A 16,427-nucleotide genomic window follows, 5' to 3' on the forward strand; every position below is an offset into this window, starting at 1 on the left:
AAACATACTAGCCACAACAGATTACTACCACCCAGTATTGGCTCTACTGAAAAATATTACAAGTTAACATACCCTGAAAACTGCTATCTATGCAAAGATGTTGGACTGATTTTATATACAATATATAGTTCTCTAAATCATAACCGGAGTGGCCTGATGGACGTACATTTAACGAGCCGAGAGAAACATCAGTCATTAAGGAGTCAAGAAATAAATCACTGTAAAGTTTGAAAAAAACTCACACTTCTCAAGAAATAGCGATAAACTTCAATTGTCAAAAATCCAAGATGGCCGCCTGTTAGCTCTTGTTTTCAGAATCAGACTCAAAATCAAACGAGCACAAGTAGGGACCAAGGGGAACCCACGTATAAAGTTTGAGAAATATCCTTCCATTACTTCTCAAGAAATAGCAATAACAAGGATTGTTTATTTACAGACATGCAATGGATAACGGACCTCGGACGCAGGGCAATTTGAATAAAGGGCAAAAAATGGTAGATGAGTAGTGACGTATAGTCAGCATTCTGATATATCCCCACTTCCTATTTTACAGAAGATTTTAATTTTAACAGCATTTACACAACTAGATTCCACCTCATCTTTTATCTCCAAACTTTCACACACATTCTCCCGTCGTGACTAACAACATCCACAATAAACTTGTACCGTGTACAATACCTAGGTAATATCAACATCATTTTCGGATTCCATCAAAACTATATATAAACAAAGTGTACAAGCAATCAACCAACATCAAACAAGATCACTTACATCCAAACTTAATACTCACTCCTCACTTAAAAAACAAAACAAATTGAATTATAATATATATATTAACTAAATTTCTCAAAAACTAATATTGAACCATTTGATGTCCTGTTGCTTGCTCCCCTTACTTACTGGGTAAGAAGCAAAAAGGATACTTCTGTCTGTAACTTATCCAACAATAGAAATGTAAGCCAATATGGCTGACTAATACACCCCATAACCCTCATTAATTTTGTAACCATGGCAACCAAATGACATCTTTTGTTTTGGAAAAATAGCACCATTGTATTTGCTATTCCTCAAAACACTTATATCTGTATCAAGTCTGAAGCCTAATGAGACAATATCTAAATTTTGACCAATCAGAAGCCTCCGTTATATTTCCATAGTAACAAGTTCTGTAAAATCACATGATGTCTAATTAAGTAATAGGTGTTAATAAGTTACACCACTTGATTAGGTTTGAATAAATTTGACCTAATGACTGATATTGGCCATTACACAAAATCTGTGTATAATGACCAGTTACCATGGCAACAAAATTTGAGTTTTGTTGAAATCTGTTGTACAATCCCACTGTCGGGAGGAGTAGGTGGTACACAATTGTGTTGACAGACGGATGGACAGACAGACAGACTGATTCCAGTATATCCCCATCTGTAACAGATCCAACATTAACCCTTCCCAGCTAAACAAACTGCAGCTTTCCCATTTATCACAGAATCTGTTTATCACAGTTCAGATTTTGCTGAAAAATAAAACCTGGTCAACAAAATTATCACTTTACAGCATAAAGGTAATCTGAACTTGATATCATTTTTACAGGTATGTAAAGTTCTGTCAGGAAAGAGACTTTTTCTGCCACAATTGTACATTATATGTACGTCTCACAAAATTACTAATATGATGGTGGTGTATTCTTACATCAACATTTAAGATGAATCTTGTTACGGTTCAAGCTATGGATCTCTCGAGGGCTCTGCTGGTTTCTTCACACAACTAATACCTTTCTACAGTTGTTCTTGGTTACATGTGGTTTAGGGAGAACAACTGTTTTTGGTATGTGTGGTTTTTCCCCTGTTCTTCCATCTATTACCAGTTTCTCCCCAGTTCTTCCACCTATTAGCGGTTTTTCCCCAGTTCTTCCACCTATTAGCGGTTTCTCTCCAGTTCTTCCACCTATTAGCAGTTTTAAAGCTCTGGGGAGACCCAGTTCTTCCACCTATTAGGCGGTTTCTCTCCAGACCTGTGGGCGATGATCTACCTTCACACAATTTCTACATCATACATCAAAGTTCCGAGATGTTATACATTAAAATTTCTTGTTCCTATTAGCAACAGTACAGACTGGTTACTTGTTGTTTGATATTGCTTCATCAACAATAATTAAAATGCCAATCCAATTCTCTGACTAAGAAAACAAATTCTATACCAGATATATAGAAAAATGTATCATTTGAGCATCAGTCAAAACAAAATAAAAATCATTCTCCTTTCTGGATTTAACAAAATGAAACCAAGCTAGCATGGTAACAAGTCAAAAAGTTGAAAGCCTCTTCAAGCACATGTAATATTACACAATGGAACACGGAAAAAAGACATTTTCATTTTTGGTAAATATCCAGTGCAGACCTTTCTCAGACCCATTTCTATTCACATAGCATTGTGGCTAGCTATTCTACCGTCTCCATGACAACATACATCTCCGTGACGCTAGAGTCAGATATGTAACTACCGTAGCAGTGGAATCAGTTTAACATCACTACTACGTTGCAGACCAGTATCTCACGATCGTCTCGCGTTCTGGTAAAGCCCGGAATTTCATTGATCCGTCCACACCACAGGAGAACAGGTGATGGGTTGAGCCGATGGAGACTTGAGTTACACCGGAAGCAGCGCCCATGTTTCGGAAAAACGTGTTTTTACTGTGTTCTCCTGGGAAGCCCACGACCATCTGGTGAACGTCCAAGCCCCAAACCTAGCATACAAAAACAAGATGTATTAATGCCTCTTTCACTGAAAGACAAATAAATGGCAGAAATATGTCAAAGAATTGCATCCTGAATGTACTGTACAAGGTACAAATCAAATAAATTCTGAAACAAAAACACAACTTTTGTTCTGTTTATTCATCACAAAAAATTTGTTGAAGACAGAAAAAAATGATTAAGCAAATATAGATCTGTTAAAAAGCTATGAATATATGATTAAGCATATATATAGCTGTTAAAAAGATATGAATATTACCTATATTTCCTCTTTTGAAATACCTTTGAAATCTATAAAGACTAACAAAAAGATACGTATGTAGGTAGAGTTTGGTTGAGGGTCTACGTGAGTGGATACGATGCCACACAGGTTGTTTGGTTGAGGGTCTACGGGAGTGGATACGATGTCAGACAGGTAGAGTTTGGTTGAGGGTCTACGGGAGTGGATACGATGCCACACAGGTTGTTTGGTTGAGGGTCTACGGGAGTGGATACGATGCCAGACAGGTAGAGTTTGGTTGAGGGTCTACGGGAGTGGATACGATGCCAGACAGGTAGAGTCTGGTTGAGGGTCTACGGGAGTGGATACGATGCCAGACAGGTAGAGTCTGGTTGAGGGTCTACATGAGTGGATACGATGCCAGACAGGTAGAGTCTGTTGAGGGTCTACATGAGTGGATACGATGCCAGACAGGTAGTGACTTGTTGAGGGTCTACATGAGTGGATACGATGCCACACAGGTAGTGACTTGTTGAGGGTCTACGTGAGTGGATATGATGCCAGACAGGTACAGTTTGCTTGAGGGTCTACGTGAGTGGATACGATGCCAGACAGGTAGAGTCTGGTTGAGGGTCTACATGAGTGGATACGATGCTAGACAGGTAGAGTTTGGTTGAGGGTCTACATGAGTGGATACACAGACAAATTACAATTCTCCGTACCTTAATATCTCCCTCCGATGACCCAGTTACAAAGTACTCTTCCTCAGGGTCCATAGCCAGGCAGCGAATTGCAGACTCATGTGCTTGGAAGGTGTGGCGTATCTGTCTCTGTCGGATATCAAATATACCTGGACTCCAGTCAAGGATTCTTTTTACATATTAGTGCACTTGTTTTTATCCTAACCAGCCCGTACCACAATGTAATTAATATGCGTGTCAACATCATAAATATTGCATTACAGATAGGTTCTCTACCAATTATGGACATTTGGTGAGGTCAATATGGAGTTTTTCTGACCTGGTAGAATTAAGCACCGATCTATATATAGTGAAGATCCAGGTAAATAATTTAGATTCTGCCAGATCAGTATAGAACCATATTGACCAAGTTCCTCAACTTTTATATTAGATATAGAACTTATTTACCAAAGGGTGGAATCACAATATATTTACCTTGACTACCTTGAAATTTACACCGGGGGATTGTGAGGTCACCATGATTAGGACATCATAAACGTATAAGTTTCTATAAATAGAAATAACTCAAAATACTGACCTCCACTTTATGTTTTAGCCAATGAGAATTGAGGAAAGTCACTACTGTGACCTCATAAATGATTTATGAAGTCTGGTGAAGATCTCATTGTTCTAGTACCTCTTTATAGACCTTACTAAGTTCTACGTTCTAAAGGATACATATTTCTCCCTTCCGTCCTCCACTAATCAGGAGCTGGTGGTGTGGAGCATACACAACAGCAGGACAGCCATGTTCATGACAGGTAAATGCTGTAAATATCAAAGTTAAAATCCGATGGAAAATTCAGTAAAAATTTCTCTATTCGATATAGTAGAATATGTTTGTGAAATGTGAATATTTCCATATTAAAAGAAGTGAAGCTAAAATACAAAATCCAAGCCATGTCAAAATTTTACTGCTAGACATTGATGTTTCATTTCAAACTGGGGGTATTACAAACCCCGGAGATTTCCTCAGGTTCTCTATTAACAGAACTATTATAACCAGAACACTGTTATCAATACTCTCTACTCACTAAATCATTCAGAGTAGAATACAGTTACAATTTTAGATTTTATATCTACAAAATGTACTCCAATGTCAAAGCTTGATTGACAAGACACACATAAGTAAATCAAGATAAGTAGTGTCATAGGAAACGGACAGACCGTACGTGGCCGGCGTACTTACCATGTACACAGGCACTCCGCTGGGGTAGTAATGTATCCCACAAACATACGTTACGACTCTCCGAGGAATGGCCGGCCGTGGCAATCAGACTGGACGACCCCACGAACGCAAAGTCACTGGTTGTCTTGTTGTGACATTTGAGTTTCTGTAAATATAAATGGGATGTAGGACAACGACATATATTCCATCAGGATTGAGTTCATCACAATGAATTTCTCTTCTAAAAGACCACAAGAGATATATCAAATTTTGTTCATGTCCGGAGAACAATTTATGTAAGAGTACAACTTGTTTTATCAAGTAAGAAAGCCTTTGTGTTACCATGATGGGTTTGTTGAAGTTGCTGCCAAGTCCAACTTGCCACAGACAGATATCTCCCTCCGTATCACTGACACAGCACTGAAACAGACAACATTAAAACAAGTTTAACTTGCCCCTTCACCAGAAAATATCCTGATAACACTGAAGAGTCGAACCCTCTTGATGATTATTTTTTCCCCTCCACAATCAACTCACAATATGTTAAATTCTATCTGTAATCTTAATCTTATCTTTAAAATTTCTAGTTGTGAGGTCTTAAAATGTGCTGAACTGTACACAACTATAAGTCTGTATGTGCTGGCCTAGAGCCCTTTTCCGATATCGTAGCCATTTGCTAAAACACACATTCCTGTGACTTTTGTTTCGTAAGAAATAGACTGTTTCCGTGGTTACCTTGTTTCCTTGGGAACTAAACAGAACTTTGGTGACTTTAGGAAACACGCCTGGTTGTCTAAGCATGGCCAGAGGCTGAACGTGGCCCCATTCATAGAGTCTGACGCTCCCATCGGATCCTCCAGTCAGGTCTGTCAAATGGAAAGCAAGCAGGTTAAAAGGTAGGTAATGCATACAACAGTTAGGCAATAACACTGACAGTATGGTTAAGGTTCAACAAGTCCTGGTAATTTTTAAAATCCTTTTATTCAATAATGACATGCAAAAATATCAATTATCGGATGTCATTGGATTTGTTGAAATCTAGTTTCCAATAAAAGTACTTAATTCTGTAAATAGTATTTTTGTTAATTTATCAATATGTGTCTTATTCTCCAATGAACTTGTGTATGGGGAAAAAATGACTAATATTATCCCTAACATGCATATGAAGGTCCCTCCATATTTAAACCTAACAAATTGTTACTATTCATTCTGGGGTGTGTTGAACATTATAAAACTCACATCAGTTAGGCATTTGACAGTTAATATCAAAATAAGGCAGTCAGACTTACAGTGGGGAAGATTTGGGTGGGATCCTATTCGCCTAACTCCGGACACTGGTCGGCGTAACAACTGTAAATTGTAAAGTCATTTGGTAAGAGCATGCATACATCCTTAATAACTATTTTTTAAATACTTTCAATTTTCATCAATACAAATATATAAAACACCGGTTTTATAAAATATCAGTTAATGAAATTATATCAATACTCGAATTAATTAATTTGTATAGCACTCAAGTCTGTTGACTACATCATAAAGCAGAGAGAAAGATAAAGAATAAAAATAAACAATGCATTTTTTTCAGATTTACCTAATTATATCAAAATTTTCCATTCAGAAACAAAAAACTTTCTTATTTTCTTTAAATTATTATGATGTAATAAGTATGATGAAACTATTATTGAATGATCCATCACTTAAAATAAAATGGATTCAGATACAGAAATAAAACAATACATCACAATGTTTCTAAGCAAAAAACAATACATTTGTGTGAGCATTGCATACTACTGATGTAGTACTGTAAAATCAGAGGAAAACACACAACAATCCGACAACACTATGGATCAGGAATCTTCAAATCAAAACATTCCAAAAACAATATCAACGCAGGTCCACAGCTAAAACAGTCATTATCATACAAGATGAAAAAAATGTATAATTCTTTCATCATTGATAATAAACAAAAGTGTAAATATGTAAGTCTACATGTACGTGCTGAAATAAAATAAATTTATGTTTAATAATTTATAAATATAAGATAGACACTCTCTCCATTCCGCCCTGTTGTCCGCTCACCAGGTTAAATATCAAATAATTTACCATTGCAACATTCAGATTTTTTATATACTAGTTTTATATAAAAAAAAAAATTAATTACTCTTGCACATTCTTAACTTCATCATAAATTCATCATAAATTCATTCCTTTCATTTCTACAGAAGATACAGGATTTTGGTGCATGATTCCCCAGTTGGGCTCAGTCAAGCATGTCGACAATGACAGATGACAGACAATGAAAGGTGCGCCATGACATACGTATGCTTTGGACCATGGGGGGGCTGAAATCATCCATTGAATATTGCACAAAAGAAAATGAAACAGAAGAGCAACCTGATCCCTCTAGGGCACCGGCATCTTTGATGTTGGGCCCTTAATAATTTTAAATCCTGTTTTACGTAAACTTGAAAATTTGTATAAGCATCAGTAATATCACAAAGAATTCCATTTTTTGTTAACTTGGAGTTATCTCCCCTCTATCATACTTATTTCATTGGTCAAACCTCAATCTGTTGGATGCAGCCAAAATTAATCTTTAATGATTGTTTAACATGAAGCAGTGCATAGTTTGTACAAGGCTCAACAACGGTCAACAAAACAAGCATTCATAAAAAATCAAGTAAATAATCCACAATGCAGTTATTAATAAAAAAAAAAAAAAAAAAATTATAAAAGGAAATAAAAATATTTCTAATATGTAAAAATAATGTGTAAACAATACATATTAAAAGTACACAAAACAACAATTATGCCCAGAAAACATCAATAAATAATATCTAAGGATGTTTGAGGTGAATGAACACAACCCGATATAGAAGTAATCCCAGAAAAAACAAATAAAACAAAGGGCCCCATGGGCCTGCTAGTGTACAGAAACTTAATAGTACCAGTTTTATGTCTGAACCACAATTTGATCATTTTTAAAGGTTTTACCAAAATTGTAGATCATCAAAATTTGTGATTTTTTAAAATTAGAATGATGGTCAATTATCTATTGACCACGCACTTACAGTTGTTTTCACCAAATCTTACAAAAATCTATTCTGGTCACCTCAGACATCCCGTTTTAAACTTAAATTTACATTCTAAAACAATAAAACAAGCACAATAACAAACTAGAAATACAAAACATAAAATCTGAAGGGATTTTCATCTACATTACACACAATTAAGTATATTTGACAGTCATCCATCCAAATTATAATGTTATTTCAAATCTCAAATATATTTAAAAAAAAAAAAAAAAAAAAAAAGTCCGGTTGATGAGGATTTTTACTTGACCCGTATTTGTTACAATCGAGAAATTATGGGGAAATGTTAGCTGAAAGATTTTCTACAAATAACATAACTCCATATAAGCTGTAAAATTAAGTTATAGCTGTTTATCAATTTGAAGGTATGGCTTCATGGCAGCCATATTGGATTTTTGTTCTACATGAAAACGTTGCAATGAATATATAATTACTTTATAACTTATATAGACTTTGATCATATCCGTTACCGTATAGGACCCACAAAATTACCCAGGAGAAAAATAAAAATAAAAACAAGAAACATAAAAATTCTTATAATAGGTGTATTCAACTGTTGGTGAAAATCCTTGAATATGCAAAAAAATATAAATAAATAAAGAGTAGCTCACAGACAACAAAGAGGGCAATCACTTATAGCAATCAGGATATGGTGTTACACAAGGCTACAATATCACCGGTCAGCCCTGGTCACTCACACAGCTGTTTGTCTAACTGGACACTACATCTTACCATAAACCCCGTCTAACTATTCCTCCAAATCCTAGATCCTCTTCATCAACTACTACTTCATCTTACTGACACTGGAGACACCACTTAATGAAAAACCTATCTACCTGAATACTCCAGCTCAAACTCATTCATACAAAAACATTCTCTTCACCAAACTATATATAGACACCCCACCTACACCAAACTATATATAGACACCTCATCTACACCAAACTATATATAGACACCTCATCTACACCAAACTATATATAGACATTTCATCTACACCAAACTATATATAGACATTTCATCTACACCAAACTATATATAGACACCTCATCTATACCAAATTATATATAGACACCTCATCTACACAAAACTATATATAGACATCTCATCTACACCAAACTATATATAGACACCTCATCTTTACCAAATTATATATAGACACCTCATCTACACAAAACTATATATAGACATCTCATCTACACCAAACTATATATAGACACCTCATCTTTACCAAATTATATATAGACACCTCATCTACACAAAACTATATATAGACCTCACCTACACCAAACTATATATAGATACCTCACCTACACCAAACTATATATAGACACCTCATCTATACCAAACTATATATATATCTTACCTCATCTACACCAAACTATATATAGATACTTCATCTACACCAAACTATATATATATCTTACCTCATCTACACCAAACTATATATAGACACCTCATCTACACCAAACTATATATAGACACCTCATCTACACCAAACTATATATAGATACTTCATCTACACCAAACTATATATAAACACCTCATCTACACCAAACTATATAAAGATACCTCACCTACACCAAACTATATATAGACACCTCATCTACATCAAACTATATATAGACATTTCATCTACAACAAACTATATATAGATACCTCATCTACACCAAACTATATATAGACATTTCATCTACATCAAACTATATATAGACATTTCATCTACAACAAACTATATATAGACACCTCATCTACACCAAACTATATATAGACATTTCATCTACATCAAACTATATATAGACACCTCATCTACACCAAACTATATATAGACACCTCATCTACACCAAACTATATATAGATACCTCATCTACACCAAACTATATATAGACACCTCATCTACAACAAACTATATATAGATACCTCATCTAAACCAAACTATATATAGACACCTCATCTAAACCAACTAGTTCAAACTTCATTTATCAATAGGTCAAACCTGTAGATTGACTTTTCATTATTCTCAAATTAATTCTTCTTACTGGTACACTATTCCTCTTGGTTAAAACTATATCCATGTGGACATCTGATTTACCTCTAACTTCAAAACAACTGGACACTTCTCTCAACCTTCATTTAGTAACAGGCATCATTTCCGATTTCATGAGATTAAACACCTAACTGATCATGACCTTCCTCTACCTTTCATGAGTTTTAAGTTGTATAATTAAACACCTAGCTAAGATTAATCTTCAACTTGATCCAATCAAATTAGGAATTTCCATCAGTAATCTCAGATTATACCCAAGTGAAAACTGATTTCGATCCAATTTCACACATTATCAGACTGTGTGTTGTATCATTCTTGTCATTCTGTATCTAATCATGTAACCACGTTCTCTAGCTTACACCGGTCCGAACACTGTCATCTGATTTTACAAACAGCGTGCTTAGTCACATGACCAGGGCAGATCTTGTAGAAAAACATACCAATCTGAGAAGACGACGACTCCGGTCCAGAACGTGCTGAGAAAACTGGGGGTTTGTGATGCCAGGGATGTGAATTCCTTTACCCTGACACACCCCACACAGAAAAAAACACATCAGTAGAGGCAGGAGTGTACAATCAGTATAGTGTCAGCATAGTCACAGTAGTACAGGCAGTACAATATCAGCATAAACACAAGTCAGGCAGTATACAATCAGTATAGTGTCAGAGTAGTCATAGCAGTACAACTTCAGCATAAACACAAGTTGGGAAGTATACAATCAGTATAGTGTCAGTGTAGTCATAGCAGTACAGGCAGTACAATATCAGCATAAACACAAGTCAGGCAGTATACAATCAGTATAGTGTCAGTGTAGTCATAGCAGTACAGGCAGTACAATATCAGCATAAACACAAGTCAGGCAGTATACAATCAGTATGGTGTCAGCATAGTAGGGGAAGTACAGGTCAAAAATAGCAGTACAATACCGAGCAATATTCAATCAGTAGTGTCAGCGTAGTCAAATATGTGTAATAAGTACAATATCAGCAAAAGCATAGGTCAGGCAGTAAACACAGATCAGGCAGTACATAAAAAGTACATTATATCTGTACATCTTGTTTGTAGTCAGTGAAGTACAGGTCAGTGCAAGCAGTATAAAAAGTACAAATAGAGTCAGGAATATACAACGTCAGACAGTATTGTATCAGCTTAGTCCAAGAAGTACAGGTCAGAGCAAGCAGTATGCAATCAGTATGATGTCAGCATGAACATTTTGTCAGGCAGCATGGATAGTAACTCAGAACAGTACCAGCACAGAGAGTGACTCAGTGTACAGTATAGTATCAGCATAGAGAGTGGCTCAGACAGTACAGTAACAGTATAGAGTGACTCAGACAGTACAGTATCAGCATAGAGAGTGGCTCAGACAGTACAGTATCAGTATAGAGTGACTCAGACAGTACAGTATCAGCATAGAGAGTGGCTCAGACAGTACAGTATCAGTATAGAGTGACTCAGACAGTACAGTATCTGCATAGAGAGTGGCTCAGACAGTACAGTATCAGCATAGAGAAGGTAGAGTCCATTACAGGCAGCATACATTCAGCACAATGCACTCAGGCGTATATTATAGAGGTAAGCGGCTGTATAAGGTCCGTGTGGAGTAAATGTGGTCACTGAAAACCTACACCAGTACACAACATAAGTCACGGCAGCTGAGTCCAACATATAGCTCATGTTGACAGTATGTTTACAGTATACAGTCAGTGTACAGGGTCCAACATAAAGCTCATGTTGACAGTAAGTTTACAGTATACTGTCAGTGTACAGGGTCCAACATAAAGCTCATGTTGACAGTAAGTTTACAGTATATTGTCAGTGTACAGGGTCCAAAATAAAGCTCATGTTGACAGTAAGTTTACAGTATACTGTCAGTGTACAGGGTCCAACATAAAGCTCATGTTGACAGTAAGTTAACAGTATACTGTCAGTGTACAGGGTCCAACATAAAGCTCATGTTGACAGTAAGTTTATAGTATACTGTCAGTGTACAGGGTCCAACATAAAGCTCATGTTGACAGTAAGTTTACAGTATACTGTCAGTGTACAGGGTCCAACATAAAGCTCATGTTGACAGTAAGTTTATAGTATACTGTCAGTGTACAGGGTCCAACATAAAGCTCATGTTGACAGTAAGTTTATAGTATACTGTCAGTGTACACAGTCAAACATAAAGCTCATGTTGACAGTAAGTTTACAGTATACTGTCAGTGTACAGGGTCCAACATAAAGCTCATGTTGACAGTAAGTTTACAGTATACTGTCAGTGTACAGGGTCCAACATAAAGCTCATGTTGACAGCAAGTTTACAATATACTGTCAGTGTACAGGGTCCAACATAAAGCTCATGTTGACAGTAAGTTTACAGTATACTGTCAGTGTACAGGGTCCAACATTAAGCTCATGTTGACAGTAAGTTTACAGTATACTGTCAGTGTACAGGGTCCAACATAAAGCTCATGTTGGCAGTAAGTTTACAGTATACTGTCAGTGTACAGAGTCCAACATAAAGCTCATGTTGACAGTAAGTTTACAGTATACTGTCAGTGTACAGGGTCCAACATATAGCTCATGTTGACAGCAAGTTTACAGTATACTGTCAGTGTACACAGTCCAACATACAGCTCATGTTGACAGTAAGTTTACAGTATACTGTCAGTGTACAGGGTCCAACACAAAGCTCATGTTGACAGTAAGTTTACAGTATACTGTCAGTAAAATAATACACACATGATAGAGACCAAGGAACCAAAAATTCTCAGAGAATGAAAACATGGTAATTCATCATGTCGTTACTATATACTCCTCCCAATTATCTAAATTCCAAACTAGAGCAATCTTGGTTCACTTTTGAATTTAGTTATATGGTCCATGTCTTGTTTTTTTATTCATCAATTAGCTCACCAAATCTACCATACAAATTTCAAAGAATAAATAATTCACTTCTTATACACACAGCATGAACTACGCACCCTTATAGCATGATTTAATATGTTATTATCTTGTCAATAAAAGAAGTCAAACCTGAAATTTAAAATTCTTACAGGATGTTTAAATCATATATATAAATATACTATTACTGGATAAATAATTAATATCAACTGAGAAATTCACATCAATAATCCGTACCCAATATCACAAACTAATGTGATTGGTTTAACAGGCACCAAGGAATTTAGTTCCTTAGCTACAGACGTACGGTCTATTTCTTTAAAATAATATTTTAAGAATTCCAATCACAAAATTAACAAAATAAGCATGCAAAAACTGTTCGCACCTTTCACTGAAAAACAATCTTGTTTAAATCTATTTTCAAATTCTACTGCGAGTTGTAAATTATGGACGTTTGGCTGACTTTCCATAACGTCACATGTGGGACGAACCAATGTCTTATTACCTCAAACACAGAAAATCCTGAATTCAAAGTATTTATTACTTATCTAAAATCAAATGGAAATAATACTGTTCATAAATTAGAATGCAAGTTAGAATGTAAGTCATAAAACATGTTTAAAATGCTTAATCAAGCAAAAAAACAAACAAAAAAATCTAATGAACAAAATTACAGTCCACAATATAAAGAAACAGAAGAGTATTTCATAATCAGTAAGTAAACTGAGACAACACAGAAAGAAAATTGAAAAAAAAAAAAGAATTAAAACTTTAACTGTTGTCTGTTTGAATCATAGAGACAAAGAATAGAAAAGCTGACTTAGCAATCTCTATAATCAAAGTATCAAAAGGCCCTTTGTTCAAGAGTTCACAGTGATTGTTCAATTCTATGGAGTTCAGTAGGTTGTCTTTTGGATTTTACTTTGAAGGAGTGAATGTTTGCATTAGATTTTGGAGTCAGAAGATTGATGTCATATTTTTGTGTTATTCGTAATATGAAAATTTAATTCAAAAGTTTAAGAAGACCTTTTTTTTTCATTTCATATCTGAAAAGTGAATTTTGAATTCACATTCGAATTTTGAATATTATAACCATTCATATCATGATATTTATAATATCTAGTAAATGATAACTGCTTCAAATTAGGTATATATTGGTATTTAGTAAAATCATAAAATGTATATTGAAAGAAGGGGTGATAATTTAATATTCAGGTGAAGCACCACAACAAACTGTGAAAACATATCCAATGGGCAAAGCATCTTTAATCTGAACACTCACTATCACATTTGGTCAGGTGAGATTAAACAAAGATGAATCCACCACCAAATTTTTTGATACAAATACAAAAAAAGAAAAAAAAAAAAAAGATTTCTTCTTCAACCACCTGAATTGTTTGTTTTTTAATATGTTTGAGAGACAACGACAAGTATGTTGAGATATTTTCGAGAGAGTGAATAATAATAAGATTAATGTATTAATTATCATAATAGGCTTTGTTATATTATATAGGCACACTAACACTCCTTTATCTACTTACCTCTTTTGTTTTAATTTTTGGTTTCTAGAAAATCCACCCCAAGATCACATTTAAAGTATCAAACTTTTAAGATCATAGTTAAAATATTTAATTTAATTTTATATCAATAGCAAAAATCTAAAACTTTACAAATTACTTCAAATGTGATGTGAATAATAATAACTTATATAGTATGAAAAATTGCAAAATTGTTTTACTTTGAGGTTTACAAAAACATCAAAATATATTTTTATTGTAATGACTGGTTTAAATGTAGTGAAAAAAAATGTAATACTGAATGGCAAGAGACATGTATATGTTAAATTAGTAGAAATTAAACATTATATGGCAGAGGATTTCCTCTGGTTTTTGTGGTTATGATAAACTCACACTATGTTTATGTAAATCAGTTTACAGGGAGAGAACAGTTAGGCAAAAATTGGGTTAGAAATACACCATAATAAAATTACAGCAATGATATCACAGGTAAACTTAAGACGAGGAAGAAAATACATTACTGTCACACTGTGTCATTCTGATACAGAAAAATAGGTAAGTTCTGAGGTATATACAAAACCAATCCAAATCAACTAATCTTCCAAATGGTCAACACAAAATCCACTGATCCTAAATCTGTCCAGGGGTCACATAGATATACCCCCACCCCCTCATCAAAGATATACCCCCACCCCCTCATCAAATAGATATACCCCCACCCCCACATCAAATAGATATACCCCCACCCCCTCATCAGAGATATACCCCCACCCCCTCATCAAATAGATATACCCTACCACCTCATCAAAGATATACCCCCACCCCCTCATCAAATAGATATACCCCCACCCCCTCATCAATAAAGTAAATCTTCGTACTCATGGACTAAATCTCTCAAGAGGTTAAAGAGATATTTTGTACACATTTAGGTTTTTTATTTTTTTTTAAAATGTTCAAGTGTGACCTTTGACCTTTTGACAAGACTGATGACCACCTAAACAAGTGTAGCCTCTGATAGTGTGATGTTATGGTGTGAATATGAACTAAATCTGTCAAAAGGTTCATGAGATATCTAATTGGAAATGTTAACAGAACATGAACAGCTACATTGTAAACTACTGTAACCCTGAAAAGCATTGTTATGACAATAGAGATTATAAATCATAAAATACAAAGATTTAGAGTGTAAAGTAGATCTGGTGCTTAAGGATATAACAATTAATGAAGAGATGTAACAAGAGGCCCAATAGGTCTGCATCACTTATCAGGTGAAAACTGTTTGATTCTGGATTGTTTCCATCATGAAAGGAAGACAAGCTTTTCTGTTCCTTTTCTTTCTCTTTTTTTTTTGAAAGGGGGGGGGGGGGGGGGGGGGGGGGGATGTTTTTCAAAACAACATATTTTGTGATATTTAAGAAAGATATGGATCAAGATATCAACTGGAATACTTAGAATGGTTCAGCATGGCTGACCTCTGTGACCTTGCATATGAGCTAGTGGAGGTCATTTATTTTTTGCAAACTTTGTTTTCTTCATCCCAGGAACCTACTGGTGAAATATCATGATTGAAGACCTCTCTGTTAAAGAAGAAGTTATTGTTCCATACTTGTAGCTGTGACTTTGAATTCGGATCCCGAGCTTCATCCCGAAAAGCAAAATGGACTCGAAACAGATTCCACCACAAGACAAGCTCATTATGTCCCTTTGGGCCAGGTAATCTGTTGACAGGTCTACATTTTACTCCATTAACTAATGTTTACTAATTAATTCAAACTTTCTCCTTGTCCAGATGCTAGTACACCAAGCACAAGGCCAGATTCTGGTGACCTTGGAACATATCTAAAGGCCAGATTCTGGTGATTTTGGTGACCTTGGAACATATCAAAAAGTCAAATTCTGGTGACCTTGTAACATATCAAAAGGCCAGATTCTGGTGATTTTGGTGACCTTGGAACATATCAAAAGGCCAGATTCTGGTGACCTTGGAACATATC

General features: G+C 35.2%; 1 protein-coding gene across 1 annotated transcript in view; it reads right to left on the minus strand.

Annotated features, from left to right (window-relative positions):
* Nucleotides 1-327: 327 nt before the first annotated feature.
* Nucleotides 328-16,427, minus strand: part of LOC117334673 (dmX-like protein 2) — a gene marked incomplete in the record, with an annotated part of 79,632 nt that continues 63,532 nt past the window's right edge. Inside the window, 7 exon segments of the mRNA XM_033894429.1 lie at nt 328-2,746; nt 3,699-3,826; nt 4,395-4,484; nt 4,906-5,050; nt 5,227-5,304; nt 5,620-5,750; nt 6,174-6,234. Coding sequence (XP_033750320.1) covers nt 2,534-2,746; nt 3,699-3,826; nt 4,395-4,484; nt 4,906-5,050; nt 5,227-5,304; nt 5,620-5,750; nt 6,174-6,234 — 846 coding nt within the window.

The sequence above is a fragment of the Pecten maximus genome, chromosome 9 (assembly GCF_902652985.1).
Source record: "Pecten maximus chromosome 9, xPecMax1.1, whole genome shotgun sequence".
NCBI lineage: Eukaryota > Metazoa > Mollusca > Bivalvia > Pectinida > Pectinidae > Pecten > Pecten maximus.